This window comes from Podarcis pityusensis, assembly GCF_964106645.2.
Source record: "Podarcis pityusensis genome assembly, chromosome: 16".
NCBI lineage: Eukaryota > Metazoa > Chordata > Lepidosauria > Squamata > Lacertidae > Podarcis > Podarcis pityusensis.
Genome location: NC_138041.1, coordinates 14358925 through 14383648, shown reverse-complemented (window position 1 = coordinate 14383648; position 24724 = coordinate 14358925). Strand labels below are relative to the sequence as shown.

Sequence of the window (24724 nt, the reverse complement as noted above, 5' to 3'; positions counted from 1 at the left end):
GGCAGCTATTCCTTCATTTCCAGTGTTGACAGAATACTGTCCACTCACAGAATTCCTTGGGACAGTTTACAAGTACAAATTTCAACTATAAAATGCAAAAATAATAGGAGCGTCACTTCACCCGAGCCTCAGTGCCCATAAAGCACAAGCAAGGCATGTTTGTGTAAAAGCTGCTTCGTTGTTGGCCTCTTCACCCAACGCCTCATGTGAGGCTCCCACCTGGTGAGTCTGTGGCCAAAGGGAGATTTGAGCCAAATACATGCCAGGTCAAGATCTTGGCTATTTCACCTTTGTGCTGCCTTACTTTTGGGGCTTCTCAGCCTGGGTCACCTGGCCTGCCCCCTTCAGAGGTGCAAAGCTGTGCTGATGGGCCCTTGCTTCAGATCAGGAGAGGGGAACCCCAACTTTCTTAGTGGTGGCGATTCTCCAGGGTCTCAGACTGGGGACGCTCCCTGCCCTGCCTGGAGATGCTGGTGATGGAACCAGAGGGCCTACAAAACAGGTGCTCCATCCTTCAGCTGCGGTCCTTCCCAACAGCTGTGGCCCATCCAGATGTTCTTGGGTTGCCACCATCCACAGCCAGCATAGCCAGTGGTCCAGCAGGGCAGAAGCTGGAAGTCCAACAACATCAGGAGGGCTACAGGTCCCCTGCTCCTGGTTCAAATCCACCCCTGCCCTTTTTGGTGGGAATGCGGCTACATAAAAGCCTGACTGCGGGACAAAGCAATAGTCCAGAATCCTGTTCTCACAATGGCCAACTAAACGTCTCTGGGGAAAGCCCACAATTGGGACCTGAGCACAACAGGTGCGCACATTCGCATTTCGCCTGGTTTCTCGGCACTTAACTGTATGGAATGTGTGGTCCCTGCTGAAAATTCACGGCGCCTTGAGAGTCACGGAACATTAAGGCTGAGAGGTTCCCCAAGGGTGATCTATAGTTCAACCCCCTGCAATGCAGGAATCGCAGCTAAGTTGGTACGATTGAGGTTCCAGTTATAGCTCTTCGGCTGCGAGGACTTGTTCAGTAGCGCTCTCTCCTGCTTGTGAGAAATGCTGCCTTCTGATCTTGGAGTGACAATACAGTCTTGTCCTCTGTGAATTTCTCTGACCCCCCCCCCCTTTTTTTAAAAAGTCAGTGGCCATCACTACTACTTGTGTAGGCAAATTCCATCGTTTAACTACAGTGGTACCTCGGGTTACAGACGCTTCAGGTTACAGACTCCGCTAACCCAGAAATAGTACCTCGGGTTAAGAACTTTACCTCAGGATGAGAACAGAAATCGCGTGGCGGCAGCAGGAGGCCCCATTAGCTAAAGTGGTACCTCAGGTTAAGAACAGTTTCAGGTTAAGAACGGCCCTCCAGAACGAATTAAGTTCTTAACCCGAGGTACCACTGTATGGCCATTGCGAAGGACGGCCTTTTGTCTGTCCTAATTCTTGCAACATTCACCTTCCCTGGATGACCCCCCCCCATTGGGTTCTAGTATCAGAGAGAAGGAGAAAAAACATCTACCTATTCTCTTGCCGAACACCAGGCGTTAAGTATCGTGTCTCCAATTACTCACCTTTCTTCTAAGCTAAGAAGCCCAGAATGTTCTAGCCTTTCCTCGTATGGGAGCTGCTCCAGCTTTTCCTAGCAGTACAATATCCTTTTGGATGTGGGGTTAGACCGGCTCTAGCATCTAGGGTGGGTGTCTGGCTCGGAAAGCCTTCCTACCTGCTGGGGAGCCTTGAAGAGACTGAAAGGGACAAGGCTTATTCCCCAAAGATTCTGGAGCGCTTGGTCCATTTGGGAACCATCCAGACACACATTTGAATCATTTCCTTTCCACACACATAAAAAATCATTTTACTAATTTTTGTTTTGTCTTTCTCTCCCTCACTCTGTTAAGCAGAAAACAAACACGGAGCCTTGCTGCGAGGTTGTGGAGGCCCCTCTGTGCTCTGAGATGCAGGGGGCAGTGGGAGAAGGGGGCACGAGTTCCACTGCCGGGCAGGGTGGTAGCTCAAAGGGCGGTTCTGGAGGGGGTGGCGCTCGTCTTTGAAGCCACAGCTCTGGCCCCCCCAGTCACAGCTCTGGTCCCTCTTCATCCAGTTGTGATGATGGGTGCTTCTTGGGGGTCGGGGAAGATGCAAAAGGCCATGACAGATCCCTTCCCTGGCCGCTGGGGTCGTGGCGTCTTGCCTCTCGGTTCCTCTCTTACACAGCCCAACCCAGCAGATGTTTCTGCAATGGAGAGAGGAAGAAGAGAGTGTAACCATGCACTGCAATATAGAATATCTCAGGGGTGGGGGAGCAGTTTGCACCAACCTAGGATGCCCCGCCCCCATAAGAACTGGTAGCTGCTGTGAGCTGAACTTGAAAGCACAGAATTTCCTTGTTATTACTGGCTCACATCTGGAATCTCTGAAATATTATGAAGAGTGTTTTTAAGCAGTAGCTCTACAGGGTTTCAGGCAGGGTGTTAGTGCAGGAAAGGGTTAAAACCAGAGAGCTGGGTTCCTAGACTCACTTAAGCCACACACCCTCACCTCCAATGAGGGAAGAAGTGAAGCTTCTCTTCCTTTCCTCACTCTCTTTGTGCCATGTAACCAACCAGGAAAGATGTACTCCAAGCTCAGACCGCATGCTTGAAACTATCTTCTGCATTTTGTACCCAACAGTATTCTACATGTGTGTTCCTTGCTATTGCATGGAACAATACATGAATCAGACCTTTGGATTTTGTAAGGAAAGCATTTTAAACTTACTTAGCAGTGTGCGGTCTGTTCATTGCCAGAGGGGTAAAGAGAAGGGTTGTTGGCAAACTGAACAGGATATATGAAAGGGTCTAACAGCCCATTATTCCCATGCTATACTCCCGCTTAATTTTTAGACTCTTCTAAACTCTGCTGGTGGCTCTCTCCCGCTAGAGTGTGTGTAAAGCCCTGCATTTTTTAATCTAGGGGTCCAGCCAATTATTTCATTACTTACCCACCCATGGGTCAGCTCTCTTTCTCCCCCCTCCCCATTCCTAGGATGAAGGTTCATTTGCCCATCCAAAAGCCAGACTTACCCCTCCCCTCCTCAGCCAGGCAAGGGGAAGTGCCGATGCTTGGCTAGAACGAATAGGCTCCCACAAAGACGGTGAGCCGCAACACCGAGCTCGAACGGTAGCTCATCAGGGTGTTCATGGTGACCATCTCCAAATCCAGGACAAACTCATGGGGCCCTGTCACTGGCCGGGCCAAGACCAGCATGGCGCTTATGTTGTTGATTTGCTGTGGAGGAGAAAAGGAGGGTGAGCCTTGGGGGGAGAGGGAGGGAGAATGCCAGGCCAGGGCCTAGTCTGTTCGAGATGGGCCTGGTAGCTGTTCAAGCTGGGAGTTTCTTGAAACAGACATTGCCTTCCCACATATAGGGTCCAGGGAAGAGGTGGGGGACCTCAGGCCCAGGGGCAAAATGGCACTTGTCGTCAGTTTGCATTTCTAGGTACAGAAAGCATTGATCTGATGTGCAGAGATCTTTCCTATTGGACTTAATTCAAAAGGGTTCTGGAAGCTTTTCTGTGTGAAAGAAATAAGCATGATGTTTGGGTTATTCCTTCAGAGAAGCTGAGTACAGCTGGCTTAAACTGGTTCTCTTATCTCTTCTGTCAAGGTCATGCTGACTATAAAAATAAGTGTCCTTCTGGTGTTCTGTTCTGTGCATGGTATGCTTAGTGTTAAACTTTTAGACTTATTGTAAGTTTAAGCTAAGTCTGCTGCAACTGGATTTCTTATGAACAGTGCCAGTCCTGAATGTATTGGATTTGTGACCATTATGCTCATTTGCCTTCAGTAGCAGTAAAGCTCTGCTGAATGAAATACAATTGCTGCTGGTCTATTTTGGGGGAATCCTGCAACAAGCTTAAGTTTTTACTCTGCTAACTATACATTGGAATCTACTCTGGATCAATATCGAGTGGAATTTCAATGGCACTTCTATCTGTCCCTTCGGACTCTTTCGTTGACCACATCCCTTACAAACTGTGATCCAAACCCTCCTTGGGTGGAATATGCCCATGAATTCTGATCTTCCCTCTTGTTTCCCTGGACAGAGAGAGGTGTGTGGAGGTGCTGGCTTATTGCACAAGGGATATGTTGGAATATATATGTAATAACAGATCAACGGTTAAGATGGCAGCTGTGGGCAGGGGCCGCTCCGATTGGCTGCTGCTGGGAAGCGGGACTCACCCGGATATAGAACTCTCCTTGTTCGTTGCCCGAGCGGATCTGGAACGTGTTATAGGCGCCAGGGTAGACGCTTGTGGCCTGGATCTGGAATATGTCAGAGGGCACAGTTCGGTCAGCCGTGATACTCATGTATCGGTGGACGATGGAGGACGGATTATCGCGGCAGAGCAGGTTCGTGGCTGGGCAGAGGCAGCGGCTACAGTGGAAACAAATTGGGTTAAGGGAGGGTGGGTGGAGGACAGTGAGGTGGCCAAGCTTGCCAAAGGAACTGAATTGTTCAGGGTTGTCAAAACAGAGAGAGATTGTGAAGAGCTCCAAAAGCACCTCTCCAAACTAAGCGAATGGGCGGTGAAACGACAAGCACAATTCAGTGTAAGCCAAGTGTAAGGTGACACACGGCAGGGCAAAAAATATTAATTTCACATATACCTTCACGGGGTTTGAACTGGCAGTGCCACAGAATTGTAGACATCCAGTCCAACTCCCTGCAATGCAGGAATATTTCGCCCAACATTGGGACTTGAACCCACAGCCCTGAGATTAAGCGTCTCATGCTCTTACTGACTGAGCTACTGTTGGGAATGGTTCAGAAAAGTGAAAACAGAATGGTGAAGGGGAAAGAGCGACTCTGCCAAGAGCAAAAGGTTGCAGCATTTCTGACTTTAGAGAAACGGCAAGTAAGAGTTGACACAGTGGAAGTTTTATGCATGGCATGGAGAAAGCAGATCGAGAAACATTTTCCTCCTCTCAGAACACTTGTGGACCTCCAGGAGAGCTGAATGTCGAAAGATTCAGGAGAGACCAAAGGAAGTCCTTCACACAGCACATCGCCAGACTGTGGAACTTGCTCCATGGGCAGTGATGGCCACCAACTTGGAAGGCTTTAAAAGAGCATCAGCCCAATTCACAGAGGGTTTCAATGGCTATTGGCTGTAATGGAGGCTATGCCACACAGGGGGGGGCACTCCATGCCGCTGCAACTTTTTGTCGCAGGCTCCATTTGTGCAAATAAGGAATCCTGCTTTGTTCCTAAGAAAGCAGAGTACAGAAGAATCCCCTCAGTTGCGTCCAGGTGGTGACGCTAACCCTGATCTCCTATTTATGGTATGAGGCCAATAGCCTAGCTTTGTAATTTCACCCATACATCTGGTAGACTGCCTCTGGAGGCTTCATTTCGCTTTCAGAACCAATAGTGTTTTTTTTTAAAAAAGTATCATACATAATACTTCTTCCCTTTGAAGTATACAAGCGAGGGCCGTTTCCCAGGACTTGCTACAGAAATACACGTTGATTTTGCTATCGTTCAGGTCCAGGATGGTCTTTCTCTCTCACTCCCCTCCCCAGCCCCCCATCCTGACCTGCCCAGACTCACTTTTCAGAGACTTGCACATATGGCTCCTGGCAGCTGTTCTTCTCCACGCAGCGGTACCCACCGTGAAAGTTGATGCAATTCTGGGACTCTGTGCATTCGAAGGCTCCCGTCTCACACTCGTTAATGTCTAGGGTTGTAGAGGGGAAGGAGGAGAGGGAGTAAATAAATAAATAAGATGGCGCCAGGCATGTTTCTCTAGGGAAATCATTCCACTAGCGGGGAGCCACCGTGGAAAACATGACCTGTTTATCAGTTAACATGTTTTCAATCGAGTGGCACCCCTAGCTAACGGCACACAAGGGGCCTGACCTGTGTCTAACATCCTCGCACAAACAACTTAGGATTCTATATACAACTGCTCAGGCGCCAGAGGGTGTCCCCACCCCACCCCGAGGCAGCTATGCCTGCCCCACACTTACCTTGGCAAAGGCGTGTGCTCAGCTGCTGGTAGCCCTGGGGGCAGGCGCAAGAGAAGTGTCCCGGCTCGTTGACACACTGGAATTGGCACAGGTAGGTGGAATAGCTACACTCGTCAATGTCTGGGAAGGAGGGAGAAGATTTAGGACAGGTTCTGGAGTCACTGGGCTTGTTTCTGCTTTCAGGATTTCTGCTGCTAATGCACACACACACACACATACAGAAAATTTAATAAAAATTTTATATATGTGTGTGTGTGTGTGTGTGTGTACATATACATAAATACATATACAGTGGTACCTCGGGTTAAGAACTTAATTCGTTCCAGAGGTCCGTTCTTAACCTGAAACTGTTCTTAATCTGAAGCACCACGTTAGCTAATGGGGTCTCCAGCTGCCGCTGCGCCGCTGGAGCACAATTTCTGTTCTCATCCTGAAGCAAAGTTCTTAACCCGATGTACTGTCTCTGGGTTAGCGGAGTCTGTAACCTGAAGCGCATGTAACCCGAGGTACCACTGTATACAGTCATACCTTGGGTTACAGACGCTTCAGGTTGTGTTTTTTTGGGTTGTGGACTGCCGAAACCCGGAAGTACCGGAACAGGTTACTTCCAGGTTTCAGCAGTCGTGCATGCACAGAAGCGCCGAATCACAACCCGCATGTGCACAGATGCGCCGCTGCGGGTTGCGAACGCTGTGGGTTGTGAACGTGCATCCCACACGGATCACGTTCGCAATCCAAGCATCCACTGTATATGTATATGTATACACACACACAATTTTTATTAAATTTTCTGTTTTACAATTTAAAGTATTCGTTTTTACATCTTTAAGATCTCAATGACTTCCCTTCTTCTCTTTCAATGGTTCATTTTACATATCATAAATCTCTGCATATTTTACAAAAACTATACCAATCAGTATTCCATTATTGCCTCCGTCAAAACTTCTTTACACTGTTGAATTTATCTTAATGCTACCAGCGTTTTCAGCTCTACACAGTTACTTCCCATATATTCAATAAACATTTTCCAATCTTCTCTAAACATATGTTCTTCTTCTTCTCTTATTCTATATGTTAAGTCTGCAAGCTGCGTATAATCTGTCAACTTAAGTTGCCGTTCTTCTTCAGTTGGGACCTCGCTCGTTTTCCATTTGGGGGCTAACAAAACACGGGCCGCAGTCGTGGCGTACATAAATAACATTTTCTGACACCTGGGAGTTTCAGTCTGAATTATCCCCAAAAGAAAGGATTTCTGCTGCTTCCTTGTTGCCCTCTTCCTTATCTGCTCTTCCATAACCGGGCAGTGTGTCAAGTCTCAGGATTTGGGAATCCTCCCTGTGCCAACTTTGGGTTTCATGCCATTAGAAGCCTAAGATCTAAGATGGCTGTGGATGATGGGAGTTGTAGTCCAACAACATCCACGGAACCCAAGGTTGAAGAACTCCAGAGCAGGAGGGGCAGAGGCGGAGCTAGGAAGAAGGGGGCGGAGAAATGGGGCGGAGACAGAGCCACCTACCGTTGCAGGTGAAGCCGTCCTGGTCCAGCTCATAGCCCTGGTTGCAGCGGCAGATGAACGTACCGTACGTGTTGAAGCAACGCTGCTTGCAGGGGGCCCCCATCTCGCACTCGTTTACATCTGGAGGAGAGATTGCAAAAGCTTAAGCGGGGTTGAGATGCCATTGCCAGGTGAAAACGGCTGGCGGCAGTTTATGCATTTATGGGGCATACAGGGAACACACACCTTACCCCTGGGATAAGCATTTTCCTCTTATGGCTTGTCGACAAGCAAGCCCCAAGCTATCAGGAGGCCTCCTGTTCCCTTCAAGGGTTTCCAGGCTGTCTCCTTCACTCCCCTTTTTATCCCTCAGTCCTGCAACTTGCTCCCAGCACACTGTCTCCTTTAAATCCTTCCTAAACATCCAGCTTTTCTGAGAAGCCTTTGGCTGACTGCAGGTGCTTGCAAAGTGATGCAATCCATGGTGATTGCCTGCAAAGACCCTTCATGGGGAAGAGGGGTAGCTAGGGGGTAGAACAACCTCTTTGCATGCAGAAGGTCCAGTATTTTTGGGGGGTGGACTAGATGACATTTGGGGGCCCCTTCCAACTTTGTGTATCTATTGTTCTGTGACCTCAGAAGGTGGTGGGATCTCCTTCCTTGTTTTAAAGCAGAGGTTGGGTGGCCACCTGCCAGGGCTTCTTGAGCTACAATTTCTGCATGGCAAGGGGTCAGACTAGATGACCCTTGGAAGTCCCTTCCAACTCTACAATTCTGTGATTCTATGGTTCTGTGTTTCAATCCCCTGCAGCATCTCCAAGTAGAGCGGGATGGGGGAGCAAGAAAGCCTTGCTTGAAATTCTGGAGAGCTGCTGCCAGTCAGTGCAGACAATACTGAGCTAAATGGAAAGCTGGATTCCATGTAAAGCAATTTGTTTTCTTCCAGCCCTGCTTCATCTTTACCTGAGCAGGTAAGCAGAGCTTGGTCAAAACGATCCGGCAGGTGAAATGGGGAGTTCTAGTGGGCCTAATACGATCCTCCAGCCTTGCTTAACTCCTTAGCCTGACTGTAACTAAAATTAAGTAGTTGGGACGCGGGTGGCGCTGTGGGTTAAACCACAGAGCCTAGGACTTGCCGATCAGAAGGTCGGCGGTTCACCAGAAGCGGCTTAGTCATGCTGGCCACATGACCCGGAAGCTGTACGCCGGCTCCCTCGGCCACTAAAGCGAGATGAGCGCCGCAACCCCAGAGTCGGCCACGACTGGACCTAATGGTCAGGGGTCCCTTTACCTTTACCTATAGCCACATTCATTCACATTCATTCCCTCCTTTGCCTCTGCCGTTTCCTCTTAGGAACACAGGGAAGATGCCTTCTACCAGGACAGGCAATGTGTCCATCCAACCCTTATACTGTCTACTCTGACTGGCAGCAGCTCTCAAGGTCCCAGGGAGAGAGAGGTCATTCCCATCAGCTGGGACCTGATCCTTTCTAACTGAAGAAACTGGAGACTGAACTCATCCTTCTGCCAGTGAGCAAAGGCCTTAATCCTTGGAACATAGAGAGCTGCCTTACACAGAATCAGGCTCTTTGTCCATCTAGATCAGTGTTTTCTACATCGACTGGCAGCAGCACGCCAGAGTTTCAAGCAAGAGTGTCTCCCAGTCCTACCTGAAGATGCCCCAGGTATTGAACCTTCTGAATGCAAAGCAGATCTTTGACTGCCGAACCACAGCTCAGATCAAGCTAACAGTCCACCTAGCCCAATACCACCTGCTCTGACTGGCAGCGGCTCCCCGGGGTCTTAAGCAAGGAAGGGTCTTGCCCATCATGTGCTTCCTGGTCCTTTGAACAGGGGACCTTCTGAACATGAAGCTTGTGTTCTTTCCCTCCACAACATTTGGCCGGATTTGCAAGGAACGGCAGCTCTCCAATAGGGTAAGTGGCCATCTCTACCAGGGCATCGAAGACCTGCGAGGGACCAGGGCAGGACAAGGACATTCCCTGCTTACCAACACATGAGCGGTTGTTGCTGGCCAGCTGGAACCCAGGTTCGCACTGGCAGGAGAACGAGCCTGGGGAGTTGACGCAGCGGTGCTGGCAATAGCGATAGCGGCATTCGTCAATGTCTGCAAGTGGGAGAAAGGAGAGGGAATCCTCAGCGGCTCTGGCCCCCTCCCGCCACCTCCCTGCTGTGCCTCTGAGCATGAACAGAGTCCCTACCCAGAAGAACTGCAAGAAATCATGTTCGGCCGGGAGAAACTCAAGGGATGAGGAGTGAGCAGGCTGTTATGTACTGAGTTGAATAGGATCCAAAATGCAGCAGTCTGATTGGTCCTAGAACAATAGGATCCAGAATGCAGCAGTCTGACTGATCCACAGGAGCCACCCAATCCAGCTCCAGGTGGAAGTGAATCTGCAACCTGATTGGCCTACAGGAGAATCCCGGAATTAGCCAATCACGTGGGGCTCATTGTGTAAATAAGGTATATAAAGCAGACATTCTGGGGGAACTTCCATTCCTCCTCACCACTATGAGCTGAATAAAGAGCATGAAATCCACTCTCAACTCCGAGTATATTTCATAGGCTGAATGGCTTTGGAATGCCCCATGAGTGCTGGTGCCAAGGGGGAATGAAAAACAAGACAGGGGCAGAGGGAATGAAATGGAATATACAGGAAGAGGCTGGCCGGCCCTCTGCGCTGCAATATTTTGTTGCGAACCCACATGTTCCATTCCTTTCAGAGCCCCATTGCATTGCATGCAGCCCAAGATGAAGGCACACTCCCTGGCAGAAACCGAGGACCACCCCATGGGCGCAGTCCTCAGGCACACTGACCCACACACTCTGTGCCGATCTTCCGATAGCCGTCCGGACACTGGCAATGGAAGCCCCCAGGCGTGTTGATGCATTGCTGGCTCGGCTGGCAGTCGTGCGAATCATATTCACATTCGTCCACGTCTGAATGGGACAAAAAGAAAAACACAGCTGGGGCTCCAGCATGGCAGCAAGGGGAGGGGAGAGGGAGAGAAGGGGCAGGCTCCCAATAAGAGACAGACAAACACAGAGGAAGGAGGTTGAGAGGCAGGGGGTGCCCAGCCACTCTGCTTGTACTTCCTGGAATCAAAGTGCACCCCCATCATCCAGCCCGGACACTGAGGTCCAGCGCCGAGGGCCTTCTGGCGGTTCCCTCGCTGTGAGAAGTAAGGTTACAGGGAACCAGGCAGAGGGCCTTCTTGGTCGTGGCACCTGCCCCGTGGAACACCCTGCCAGCAGATGTCAAGGCAATAAACAACTATTTTACTTTTAAAAGACAACTGAAGGCAGCTCTGTTTAGGGAAGTTTTTAATGTCTGATGCTGTACTGTTTTTAATATTCGGTTGGAAGCCGCCCAGAGTGACTGGGGAAACCCAGCCAGATGGGCGGGGTATAAATAATAAATAATAATAATAATAATAATTATTATTATTATTATTATTATTATTATTATCCCATTCACCAAAGACGCTACAGCACCCAAGAAACACCCAGCCCCTCCTGGCTCATTTTTAAAAAATGCATGTCAGATATAGGCCGAATCACTGCAATAACTTCAAATTAAGTTGCACATCATCTTTTTCCTGCCCAAAGAGCCCCAGTCTGCATAGATTGTAAAGTCAGAAGGAATTCTCCCAAGGGTTATCTAGCCCAATCCCGTGCAATGAAGGAATCGCAACTAAAGCACCCTTGACAGGTGGCCCTATCCAACCTCTGATTAAAAACCTCCAAGGAAGGAGAGCCCACCGCTTAAAAATGGAAAGCGTAATGCTGGTGGTCAACGAAAGACGTTTAAAGACTGTCTCAAGGCAAATCTTAAAAAATGTAGTACAAACACCAACAATTGGGAAGCTCTGGCCTGCGAGCGCTCCAGTTGGAGAACAGCCTTTACCAAAGGTGTCATGGGTTTTGAAGACACTCGAACTCAGGACGCAAGGGAGAAACGTTCCAAGAGGAAGGCACGCTTGGCAAATCCACACTGTGATCAACTCCCACCCAGAAACCAATGTCCCCACTGTGGAAGGATGTGTGGATCCAGAATTGGCCTCCACAGTCACTTACAGACTCACTGTTAAAACCGTGTTTATGGAAGACAATCTTACTCGGCTATGAGTGATCGCCAAAGAAAGAAGAAGAATCCAGGTATAGGTAAAGGGTAAAGGGACCCCTGACCATTAGGTCCAGTCATGGCCGACTCTGGGGTTGCGGCGCTCATCTCGCTTTCTTGGCCGAGGGAGCCGGCGTAGAGCTTCCGGGTCATCTGGCCAGCATGACTAAGCCGCTTCTGGCGAACCAGAGCAGCGCACGGAAACGCCGTTTACCTTCCCGCCGGAGTGGTACCTATTTATCTACTTGCACTTTGATGTGCTTTCGAACTGCTATGTTGGCAGGAGCAGGGACCGAGCAACGGGAGCTCACCCCGTCACGGGGATTAAACCGCCAACCTTCTGATCGGCAAGTCCTAGGCTCTGTGGTTTAACCCACAGCGCCACCCACGTCCCTTAAGAAGAATCCAACCACTGATTAAAAACCTCCACCACCTTCTGAGAGTGTCCGTTCCACTGTCAAACAGCATTTACCACTGGAAAGTCCCTCCTAATGTTTAGTCGGAATCTCCGTTCTTTTATTTTGAATCCGTTAGTTTGGGTCTTACTCACTGGAGGAGCGGAAAACAAGCTTGCTCCATCTTCCATGGGACAACAGCCCTTCAGATATCTATATCTATCTATCTATCTATCTATCTATCTATCTATCTATCTAATGGCTATCATGTCCCCCCCTCTCAAGTCTCTTCTCCTCAAGGCTAAACATGCCCCATGCCCTGAGATCTCCCCTCCTCCCTCGCCCTCCGGGTTGCTGCTGCCGCCCTACTCACCCATGCAGGATCCTTGTCTGTCCGGCTCGTAGCCCTGGGGGCAGTTGTTCTGTACGAAGTACTGGGCCTGCTGGGGGGGCCTGGGCCTGGGGGGACTGGGGGGAGGAGCCCTTTCGGAGTTCACGTCGTTGATCACAGAGGCCGAGCGGGGGAGGCACAGGTACCCCCCATAATGGTTGATGCACTTCATCTCTCCTTTGCAGGCATGGGGGATGGTCTCGCACTCGTTCACATCTGGCAGGCGGGTGGGGTGGGAGGAAGAGGAAGGAAACAGAATCAGGTGGGACAGGATAAGGGGGAGACGGGGGGAGTGGGCACCCAGGCTCCCTCCTTCTTCTTGTCAGTTCCAGCTCGCTGTAGGAGACATCCTAGCCAACGCTGTTTCCACGTTCAGTGGAGGCCTTAGGCCAAGACAACCCCAGCGATGCCTGAACTCCTTGCCACTGTCACCACTTAGGAACCAGTGTTTGAAATTAGCCAGGCGCCTTTTGCACCTAGCTTCCAACCACTTGCGACCAAGTGAGGATGCCTGGGTGCCAGGATGGCGCATGACATCTCCATCATCTAAGATCTTGGTTCTGGACTGTATTCACACACTAATCCCACATGCTGTAGAATTCTAACACTTATATTTTATCTGCACAATTGGAATGAATTCCAGGAACCCAAATGCTTTTTCTGTGCAGCCAGAGCAGGAGCAGTCGCTGTTAACAAAAAGAAGTCGGAAGAGGCCAATACATATGTTGACTGTCTTTGGATCAAGGGACTTTTCTTCTTTAAGTTCTCAAAGTTCTTAACCGAGGCTTAAGGCTGTCATCTGAACCAGCCAGATGTTAATCAATCACAGTCAATCCATCTTTTGAAAAATAAGACTTTATAAGACTTTAGACATTCTGTTTTGGTGATTGAAACCTTGGTTTAAGGAGCCATTTGGTGCCTGGCTGATGTATCTGAGCTTTTAACACTGCTGCTTACCCAGCCTGTGCCACAGCCTGAGGGCCACATTCCCTTCTGGGCAATCTCCTGAGGGCCGCAGGACAGCAGTGGTTGGACAGAGGTAAAAGTGGGCAGGGCTACAGATGTAAATTTTGCCTGTAGGCTGGTTTCTACAGACTCTCTCTAGCTTCCACCCAGGCCAGAAAGGGGCTTCGTCAGCATGCAAGGACACATTATGGCCAGAGAAAAACACTCAAGAAAGGTGGGGAGCCTGGGCAGTTAGGGGGTGTGGCTGGGGAGAGACCCAAGGGCCAGCCAAGAGTGCTGCAGGGCCACATTTGGTCCCTGGGCCCAAGGTTCCCCATCCTTGGTCTCTAGGCACTAGGATGCCAACAAAGACACCCAAGAGGATGGGAGGCTCACCCAGGTTGACCTACAACCTTCCTCCCACAATGCGTATTATTCCCCCAACCAGGTACGAGGAAGAGATTTGCTCTGCTCACATGTTAATGCGGACACCACTGTACTTGCACTTCCGAAGCCAATATGCAAACCGAAACCAAACTGTCCCTCAAAATGCGCAGTCCCCACCCCCCTTGTTTAAAAATGTGGTTCTCCAACCAAGGAACGCACACAAAAACATGGGGAAATGTTTGGTGGGGAAATTGTGCACCAAAGTGAGAAAAGCATGCAAAAAAATTACGATAACTGGGAAAACAACATGTATGAAGGCAATCTATAAAAATTTTCATGTGCGTTTATACTAATACACGCATTTCGGTCCACAGTTTGACCTCACGCATGTGCACAAATTTTCAAGAGGAGTTTTCTTTTTAAAAAAACACAGAACCTTAAAATGGAAAGAATAAGGAACCAAAAGAAACCCAAACTGTCCAATTTCCCCGTTCCTGTCCTCAACAAGATGGCTATCTGGAATGCCAGGCTGTACCTTTGCAATGTTGACTCTCCGCATCCCACTGGTAGCCGTCAGTGCATTCCTAGGGCAGAGGGAGGACATATAGGAATGAGTTAAAGATATCAATCAGGCCCCCGACTTGGGGACTACCATCCCCTTTGCCACACTGCAAGACAACCGGTGAAGGATGCTCAGCCCTGCTTAAAACACCATCTTCTGTCTTGCAAGTCCTCTTCCTTTTTGGTCTACCCATGAATATTTAGTGGCCATTAAGAGCCAACGTATTACAGAACATATCGAAAATGTATTCTGGGGCTAAGGCCTGGCATGTGTGCAGCTCTAACCCAGAAACAACACTGACCTAGAAACCACCATCACCACTGCTAAGGCAAAATAGGGTGGAGCTCCTGCCCCTTTAATAGTAGTGTAGAACAGGGCATTTCAAGGAGTGCACTATTAAAGGGGCAGGAGCCCCTTTCTATTTTCTGGCCTACGCTTGCTCAGAGGCGTTACTGTATATCCAGAGTTTTGTGCACCCCAGTCCTGTGCCCCCAAAATAGTTTGGTGGAGGGGGGTACAGGGCCCCCCCTTCTATGAGACTGTTGGGCCATCTTCATTTGCGCCAAATTGTTATATCATCCTATACACTAATAAGGGCTCCTAGTGTGTAGTCATTATGCAGCCAAATCATCCCCACCGACACCCAAGAGGGAGGGACCAGCAGGCTGGAGGAGGGGGCAGACTCCAAGGTTTGAAGAACTACAAAAACATACAGTGGTACCTCGGGTTAAGAACTTAATTCGTTCCGGAGGTCTGTTTTTAACCTGAAACTGTTCTTAACCTGAGGTAAAAGGTAAAGGTAAAGGGACCCCTGACCATTAGGTCCAGTCGTGGCCAACTCTGGGGTTGCGGCGCTCATCTCGCTTTATTGGCCGAGGGAGCCGGTGTACAGCTTCCGGTCATGTGGCCAGCATGACTAAGCCACTTCTGGCGAACCAGAGCAGCGCACGGAAATGCTATTTACCTTCCTGCCGGAATGGTAGCTATTTATCTACTTGCACTTTGACGTGCTTTCAAACTGCTATGTTGCCTGGAGCAGGGACCGAGCAACTGGAGCTCACCCCGTCACGCGGATTCAAACCGCTGACCTTCTGATCGGCAAGTCCTAGGCTCTGTGGCTTAACCCACAGCGCCACCCACGTCCCTAACCTGAGGTACCACTTTAGCTAATGGGGCCTCCCATTGCTGCCGCTCCGCCGGACCACGATTTCTGTTCTCATCCTGAAGCAAAGTTCTTAACCTGACGTACTATTTCTGGGTTAGTGGAGTCTGTAACCTGAAGTGTCTGTAACCCGAGGTACCACTATATTTAGAAAACAAAAACCGGAATGGGTTGGAATGACGGGGCTCCAAAGCAGTCCAGATACCCAGATAGCATGGAATGCTTACTGACTACTGAGGGTTTATGGGAACTCTGTTGGGGGTGGGAGGGCGATGGAATGGAGTATCCTGCAAGGAGGCATGGCTGGCTTGGCAGCTGGCACCCTATAAACAGAAGCACTCCACACTGTGACATGTGACATTTGTAGCCCGCCTTTCCTCCAAGATGCTCAAGGTAGCATCCTCCCTCCATATTACCCAAATAACAGCCCTATGAGTTACGCCATGGTGAGAGATAAAGTCTGTGGCAGATGATGCAGTGAGCTTCACGGCCAAGTGGGCATTTGAACTCAGGTCCCCCCTGTTCTCCTAGTCCACCTCTTTCACTGCCACGCTGGCTCTCTAGCCCCTGTCATGCTCCACCCCAGATGAGGATGCATCACTTGCATCGAAGCTGAGCAGCATTAACAACCACCTCCTGGGCGCACCTCTGTGTGTGTCTGCATGCCTGTGTTGCAGCTGGAACCCCTCCTGCCCTACAGCATCCACTCTGGCATGGTGGGAGGCCCAGGCCATTTACCGTGTAAGTGTCGGGTTCCTCCAGTTCCTGTGAAACTGCAGCTCTCAGAAGCGTTGCCAAGAGGAGACATGAAACAGACCTCATTGTTCTGCCTGGGGGAAAGGAGGCCGGTTAGAGGTTAAGGGCAGTGACAGCACGCAGCACTTATTTGCCCGAATGGTAGGCAAGACGCAAAGTGGGGTGCCAAGTGACCGCCTTTCTATGTCCCAAAAGGGAGGCTGCTTTTTGGCTGCTCTCCATAGTACTGAGACACTAAGAGCCTCTGTGAATGTGCAGAGCGCATCTCTCCCCAAGAGAAAACCTTTACAGGGCTGATCAGGACTGAAAAGTAGAAGAATGGGTGGATATTACGCCCAGGTGGCAACTCAAGGTGCTTGTACCCAAGTTGGGATAGGCAGGCTTCTGAGTTCTCAGGAGCTGTTCATAAGGTAGAGTAGAAAAGGGGGGAAATTGAAATACGAGATTTTAAAGGAAACGATCCACAGAGTTCAGTGGCCAAGCACCTGCTTTGCATGCAGTGCCAGAGAGGCCTGCAAAAGACCAGTTTCTGCACACAGACCTCTCTCTCTCCTTCCTTCAATGCAAGCAAAAGGCAGGGGCAGAATTTACCGTACTTTTCCGTGTATAAGACTAGTTTTTTTTTACTGTTAAAAATGGGGGGGGGGTCTTCTTATACACGGATAGTAATATTTTCATAATTTGGAGTCCCCCAAAGTAGGGGGTGTCTTATACATGGAGGCGTGTTATACACAGAAAATTACGGTATATTCCAGCTAGGGGAAAGGGGGGGGGGGATCGGAACTAAAGGAGGGTGCAAAGCAGTGGCAGTGAGGGGTGTGGCCTGCAGAGAGGGGGTGTGGCTAGGGAGAATGTCCTCTCTCCAGACAAGCCATGAGCTAGTCTCTTAGCCACTATACCGCATCAGCCAGTGTATGATGCAAAGTCCACTGTAATCCCCATTGCAGCTTCCAGTGAAGTACCCCAGAAAAGTAAGTACAGGGAGCTCCCAGCTCCCAGGGATTAGAAGAACAAGCTTCCTGATCCAGACTTAGCTTCAAAATCTGCAGATCAACATTTTATATGCGTGGGCAACAATTTAGAAATGATCACTGCGATTTAAACAGAAATCCAATATATCTTACTGTAGAAGCAAGGATGGCTGCGACTAGGGTTGCTTCCAGAGGGGTGTTTATTGCAGGAGTGGTGCTCTCCTCATTCATGCAAGCTGTTCGCAGTGCCCACATGACTGCGTTGGCATCAACATAAAAGGTAAAGGGACCCCTGACCATTAGGTCCAGTCGTGGCCGACTCTGGGGTTGTGGCGCTCATCTCGCTTTATTGTCCGAGGGAGCCGGCGTACAGCTTCCGGGTCATGTGGCCAGCATGACTAAGCCGCTTCTGGCGAACCAGAGCAGCGCATGGAAACGCCGTTTACCTTCCTGCCGGAGCGGTACCTATTTATCTACTTGCACTTTGACGTGCTTTCGAACTGCTAGGTTGGCAGGAGCAGGGACCGAGCAACGGGAGCTCACCCCGTCGCGGGGATTCGAACCGCCGACCTTCTGATTGGCAAGTCCTAGGCTCTGTGGTTTAACCCACAAGCGCCACTCTAATTCCCTCCCCCATTTAATTCAAATTTACTATTTTTGTGGAAAATCCAGAACCTTTTTTTATAAAAAAAATCACCTGTTGCCAACGGTCTGTTTGCGATAACCGACAGACCCATTTGAAATATTAATCCCCTGCCTAGGAGCACCCTAGGATGAAATATGGGCTCCCAAATTTGCAGTTCGGGTGCTACTAACAGTAGAAGGACAATGGCAAGGCCCTCTCATGCTCACCCTTATTTATTATTGAACTGGAATTGGAGCAGACAACTCCTCTATTTTGTTTTGTTTCTTTATTGAGCTAACCACAACGACAGCAAGAAAAAGACACATCAGGCTGGTACCGAGAATAAAAGGCTGGGTATACTTTTAAAGGTAAAATAAAATAAAACCCACTGCTGTCATGGGTGGGATTAATCTTAAAAGAGGAAAAATATATTTTTTACTCAACCCAATCCATTGATAATAAGCAGAGGGAGGTAACAGACCATGATATATTTAATAAAATCAAACCAAACCCCTGAAAATCTATCCTTTTCGCATTTTCCCTCTGGAAATGCATAGCTTGTTGGTCAACTTTTCTAAATGAAGTTCCCAAACTTCAGAATACCAAAAAGAAGTATTGGCTCCATTTGGATCTCTCCAGAAACGAGCCATTGTGCCACCCCAAACAGAACAGCTAGCTTTTTATTATATACTCTAAGATCAGCTTCCTCAAAAATAGATAGCACTGCAAGGTGGGCAGGAGGAATAACATAGCAGTTCAAAATTGTATTGATTGCTTTAAAAACCGTAGACCAAAAGGTTTGTCCCTTTTCATGTTGCAGATATCGGGCATGTCACCTCCCTGACTCGGATCAGGCCCCTGACTCCCTGCCAGGCCCTGACTCCAATCCAGCTCTGCCTCCTCCTCCTCCTCCTCCTCCTCCTCCTCCTCCAGCCTTTCATTAAAAACAGAACAAAACCTGGCAAGGCAGAGATAACATTCCATCAGAGAGGTGATGGGGAACCTAGCGTAAAGAAGAGGAGCCATCATTGATTGATTGACTGATATACCACCCTTCATCAAAAGATCTCAAAAATAAAAATACAAGGAAAAGGCAACAAATAAACAGTTAAAACAACATAGCAATACCCCCCTCCCACAAACACATTTAAAAGGCTGTCAAATATTAATCAGCCAAAGGCCTGGCCGATTAGGAGGAACGTTTTTTGCCTGGCACCTAAAAACATATAACTAAGACGCCAGTATCTCGCCCAGCACAGGGGCCAATCACATGCCCACCCCCTGCAAACAGGATCCGAGGGCAAGAACAGCTCTCCTCCCCACTTGCAATTGCACCGTCCCCTGAGCACTAGAATTGAGTCAGTATCAAAGGAGTAGTTAGGAATAAATGCAGGTCTGGGTCTTGGCTTGTTATTGCAGGAATGCACCTCTTTCAGGTGATGAAAGGGCCCCGTGTGTTGAATGTTGCTTCAAGGCAGAAATGGTCTCCAGGCAGTGCTAAATATAACCCTTGTTTGGGCTAATGTATATATACCTAAAATACAGCCAACTCGCTGAGTTTTGCCTCGGGCACGGCTAAACCCCATCATCAAGCATCCTCTGGGTCTCGCAGGAAGAGTGGATGAGGCGACAGCCAGCCTCTCGGAGGAAAGCAGGGAGGAAAGCAGGGGTGCCGATGGTTGAATAGGGCACCTCCATGGGTGCCAAGAAAGAGAAGAGGCCCTGGGAGTTCCAGGTCACCAGAAGGAGTCTCCTTGGGGGCAAATGAGGACAGAGGGCGAGCAAGTTCCCACCACCGTCAAGTCGAAGGCTGCACATTTGTCTGGGTCACCGAGATGGCACCCATGGGTGCAGGACTTTTCCTGGTGCCCAGGAAGCCTCTTCCTTACCCAGTGCCAACTCCACCCTGGTGAGAACGGTGACTCACTCACCCCTCAAAATGTACATAAGAGCTGAAGTCCGAAGAGCTTTGCGTTTTTGCAAAGCTCAGGTCAGCAGGTGGGAGACAAAGAGCAAAGAGAGTCATATGGGACATTGCGGGCAGGGGGAAGACGGCGAGGGTGCCCTAGAAGTCAGGAGCGAGAGAAAAAGGTGGACATTGTGCACAAGCAAAAAGACATTGTAATTGCTCTGGTGCATATAAACAGATTATTACTTCACATTTTCAGGACGGAGCCATGCTGGATCAAATGAAACAATCATTTTCGTTGGTTGGAATACTTTGTTCTTTTAATTTAGAAAAGGAAATCTTTTGGATAATGAAAAAATAAAACTGATTTTTGCAGTGAGGAAAACCGCATGCGACTAGAAACAAGTGTTCCTCACATTTCAAAAGCTTTCGTGTGTTTAGCGTTCTGGCAATGGATGTGTAGGAGTAATTCAATACATCAATTCCCTCTACTCAGTTTAGGATTTGGCAGAAAAACATTAATCCATTTCCCTTTGATGAAAAATCTCTGAGAATCGGGGTGGGGGGAATGGTTTATTGTTTGGTTAGAGGGTGGATGGGATTTACCTAATTTACAGCTATATTATCTGGCTAGCCAGCTGAGACATATCCTCTCTTTGATTAATGAGGGTGGTACTAAGTCGTGGACACCCCAAAAATCTGAGCAGGTAAATGGCATTCCCTTTAGTGCATTCTTGTTTTTATCATCCAATCTCAAGAATAAAACTCACTTTCATAATAGGCTCTTACAAGTGACGTATCAGTGTTGGTACTGGTGGCTTGGAATCCTTGTCCAGAATCTTCCTCTAACTCCTTTGACTTCCAGAACCACACATTTGATCTGGGTGAGTGGAGGGTTAGGAGACTTTACTGTCTTTGTGATTTTTATAAAAAAATAGCAAACCCACAATGAAGATGGAAATGGAGAAGAAACTGGGGCCTACCTCTATCCCACGGTTGTCATGGCATCAAATGTTTGCATTTTTAAACAACGGCTCAATGAAAATGCACTGCGACCCATAAGTCGACCAATTTTGAGAGCTTAAATTATATCCACTTCTAAAGACTCGAAGGGTTTGGTTTCTGGGTTATGTAAACTTTCACTGAAACAGGAACCGAATAAGCAGCTTGGTTTAAGATTAGCATGGAGCCAAGACATGGGTTGGGACACAGAGGACAACACCTGGCAGAGAATGTGGGCTAAGCCCCCTCTCCACTCCGTTTCAGGAAAATGTAAGGAATTGTTCCTACATGCAATTCATAAATGGTATATAACTCCCCAATGTCTGTTGTACATCAACCTTTCTCTTTTCCCAAGATGCTGGCCCAGTTACTGAATCATATATTCTTTTTTGGGGGGAGGAATAAAAGAAATCAGTTTGAAAAGAAATGCAGTTTTAAAAGCAATCAATACAATTTTGATTTGCTATATTATCTCTTCTGCCCCACTTGCAGTGTTATCTATTTTTGAGGAAGCTGATCTTAATATACATGTGGAACACATTTCTAGACGAAGTCCTCCTTTTAACCCCCAGGGTTAAAAATTGCAGCCCTACCAAGTCGAATGTTACCAAGCACCACTGACAGCAAACTTTCTTATTTAATTCTAATTCTAAATATGACAACCTAATCTGGACCTAACACTGTTTTGCACCGGCATAGTTACGGTGAGGTACACCACAGCTGGGAAATGAAGCTCCGTGACGGGCACAGGAGCCTCTTAACAACTCTCAGAAAACTACAGTTCCCAGGTTTATTTGAGGAAAGCCCTGGCTGTTAAGGAGGCATCGCTTTAAATATATATATATATATATATATATATATATATATATATATAGTATGGGTAAGACATTGGTTAGTACAGGCTATAGATCAGAGGCCAACCTTCCCCACCAGCTGAGCAGAGAGCACGCCAGAGACATTTTGGACTTTTTCACATGTGCAATTGCCACAGAGCCCTTCAGCTTTTCTCTCCGTACCCCCCAAGAAATTCTGTGGTTTCCGAAGCTGGGCTGGACAGCCCTGGAAGGCTGGCTGGCCCTGGGCGGAGGAAAACTTCAGAAGCAATTCAGGAGGGCAAAACAAGCCTAGACGGAGCCGCCACCTTCACCCAGCGAGAGAGGGGCACAGGGTGCCGGGGGTGGGGGCAAGCAAAGTGATCCCTGGAGATCTGGAGAAGCCGAGATCCTACATTGTCTCCGATGTAAGAAGGCACCTTGAAACTTTTCACTTAGTTCAAAGGAAGCATCAGGTCTCTCTCCCCCTCCTCAAACATCTTTGGCTTGGCACAGTGAGAGGGGGCCTGCCTGGCACCTCCCACGGCAATGAATCTGGGCTCTCCCCAGGATGGGATCACCAACTTTGGGAGAGTGCGCAGGGATGTTTTCCTCTGGCGCACGCTCTCTCTCTCTCTTTCAGGCCCGGGCCTTCTCCTTCTTCCTCCAGCCCCTTCTCCCTCCCCACCCCCAAACCCCACATCCCGTCACTCACCACGCTGGCAGCCGCCTGGCACCCCCGGCACCCTCTCTTGCCTTCTCCAAACGCGCCCCGATCCCGGCTGCGTGCAGAGCGCGAAGTGTTAGGCGCGGGCTCCCTGGGAGACTGTGCGCTGGCTCCCCTCTCCAGCCCCCCACGCTGAATTCCTGGCCCCCCGCCAGGCAGCCGGAGTTGCCAAAAGGATTCCACCCAACATCTGGTTCCACTTAGCTCCCAGCGAACACCCTTTCCTGGCCAGCTGTTCGCAGCCCTCATCGCCCAGCCTCCCCTGCAAAGGGCAGCAGGGTTGAATCCCAAAGGCGCCGCGCACGCCCGGGCAGAAAGCGTGCGTTAAGGTCGGCGCCCCGGTGCTGTGGGACCATCTGGCTTGGGCCAGGGTATCTCGCCTTCCTCTTGCCAGTTGCCCCACGGGCGCAGGAATCGGCCCAGGGCAGCCTTGGAAGCCTGATCGCCGTCTTCGCAAAAGCATCTTTCTAGTCCTCAAGGCGCAAGAGCGGGCTTCGATGGGAGGAGCGGAAGAACTGTAACGAAATCTGTGAGCAACGACAGAAAGAGGACATCTTCGCTCTAGGAATGGCTTCCACTGCATTTCAAGGGAACTGCACGAAGGGAAATGTTAGATGCCATTGTACTTGATTTTTAAAAACCTGCTGTGGGGAAAATTTTCACAAATGAAATGAAATAAATATTAAGTGGTGTTTTTTTGTTTGTTTGTTATTAAATCCCAATATAAATAAATTTATATTGGATTGGAAATTGCTTTTATTGTCATCGATTTTATCACATTTTATTGCTCACAGCACCAATGACGGAGGTGGGTAATCCCTGCTCACCCTACCCACGTCCCTTGGGATGGGGCGTAGATTGGAAGGGGTTCAAGCATCATCGCAAAATCCTTCGCCAATAATATCTACCCCCACCGCCGTTTCTCCCTTGCCCTTCCATGGTGGCAATCCCAGACCCCAGACTTTCTCTTTCCACCTCTCTTCTTTCTGGTGTGGTGTTCTGTATATAGGATTAAGGTTTAGTCTTATAAGTTATTGTAAGTTTAAGTTAAGTCTGCTGTAACTGGATTTCTTGTGGACAGGGCCAATCCTGAATGTATTGGATTTGTGACCATTATGCTCATTTGCTTTCAGTAGCAGTCAAGCTCTGCTGGATGAAATATAATTGCCGCTGGTCTATTTTTTGGGAATCCTGCAACATGTTTAAGTTTTTACTCTGCTAACTATACATTGGAATCTACTCTGGATCAATATTGAGTAGAATTTCATGACATACACATGAAACAAACCTGTTTTTTATGGGTGGCGATGCTGACTTAAATAGGAATATGGGAACAGGCCTCATTATCAGTTCAGACCATTGGCTCACTGAATGTCAACATCGACTGTCAGCAGCTCTCCAGGGTGTCAGGCCGGGAATCTCTTGCAAGCCTCACCTGGAGATGCAGAAGACTGAACTCGGGGCCTTATCGCTGAAAAGCAGATGCTCTAGCACTGAACCACGGCCTTTAGTCTGTCCCTACTGCCTCCCCAACTTGGGCCTGTGAAACTAGAATCCCTTTTACTCCTGAGTAACCGCACTTCTCCATACCCACAAAGTAGAATTGGGGTTGGTGGGTAAAAGGCAGGGCACCCCACCCCTCCACTCTGCACCACCAGCTCTGCCTCACTGCTAGGCCCTGCTCCCATCTGATCACTAGGCCTAGAATCTGGGCTTCCTGCTTCTCCTCTGCTACAGAGAACTCCTTGCAGGCCCATGCCAGGTGCAATGATGGAGAGAAAACTGTTCCCGCCCGCAGGGTTGCTAGAAAGGAATGAGGAAGGGAGGCAGCTGGCTGGGGGGCACGATTAACCTGCCTGTAACATCCCGGTTTCTGTCTCCTCCAGCAGGGCAGGTGCGCAGGAGGGGGTGAGATGTACAGGGTGTACAGGATGTAAAAGGAAAAGTAGTCAGTGGCAGATGAAGATGATGGACTTTTGGGAGCTAGCCGATCTGACCGGAAGAGTCTGTGACCAGAAGGAGGAGGAGTACCAGGAGGAATGGAAGACATTTAAAGACTATTTAGCTAAATATGTTAAGATAACTTAAATGGAATTACTTGCAAGTATTGGATTGGCTTAGGATTTAAATATGTGATGTTATAGAATAATATGTTTAAAGTTAAAATGATAAGAAAGAAAAGAGGTTAATTGATTAAGTAAATTTTAGGGGAAATTAGTTTTGGAAAACTGCTACAATGATATATATGGAAATTCAGCCAGGGGGATTCGAGGAAGTCACCCAACAATGTTAACAAAAGTGGAATTATTACAGTTAGGATTTATGTTTGCTTGTTTGTTTTTTGATGTTTTCTTTTCTTATTTGTTGATAGGTTTGTTATAAATTTGGAAAATTAATTTGAAAAATGGGGGCGGGGAGGAAGAGTAGTCAGAAC

At 48.7% G+C, this 24724-nt stretch overlaps 1 protein-coding gene across 4 annotated transcripts; it reads right to left on the bottom strand.

The window, feature by feature from the left end:
• Positions 1 to 1817: 1817 nt before the first annotated feature.
• Positions 1818 to 24167, bottom strand: EFEMP2 (EGF containing fibulin extracellular matrix protein 2). 4 transcript variants are annotated; one of them, XM_080985486.1, is made up of 12 exons: positions 24143 to 24167; positions 16227 to 16314; positions 14300 to 14348; positions 12415 to 12648; positions 10341 to 10463; positions 9513 to 9629; positions 7523 to 7642; positions 6007 to 6126; positions 5588 to 5714; positions 4216 to 4411; positions 3057 to 3261; positions 1818 to 2227 (listed from the first exon to the last, which is right to left on the bottom strand). In XM_080985486.1, exons 2-11 carry the CDS (start codon positions 16308 to 16310, stop codon positions 3100 to 3102), a joined length of 1332 nt encoding a protein of 443 aa, XP_080841612.1. In that variant the 5' UTR covers positions 16311 to 16314; positions 24143 to 24167; the 3' UTR covers positions 1818 to 2227; positions 3057 to 3099. The 4 variants fall into 4 exon arrangements, with proteins under 4 accessions (XP_080841612.1, XP_080841609.1, XP_080841610.1 ...); XM_080985483.1 differs by lacking the exon at positions 24143 to 24167 and adding an exon at positions 22279 to 22434 and having other exon boundaries at positions 16227 to 16318; XM_080985484.1 differs by lacking the exon at positions 24143 to 24167 and adding an exon at positions 22279 to 22417.
• Between the last annotated feature and the right edge of the window lie 557 nt (positions 24168 to 24724).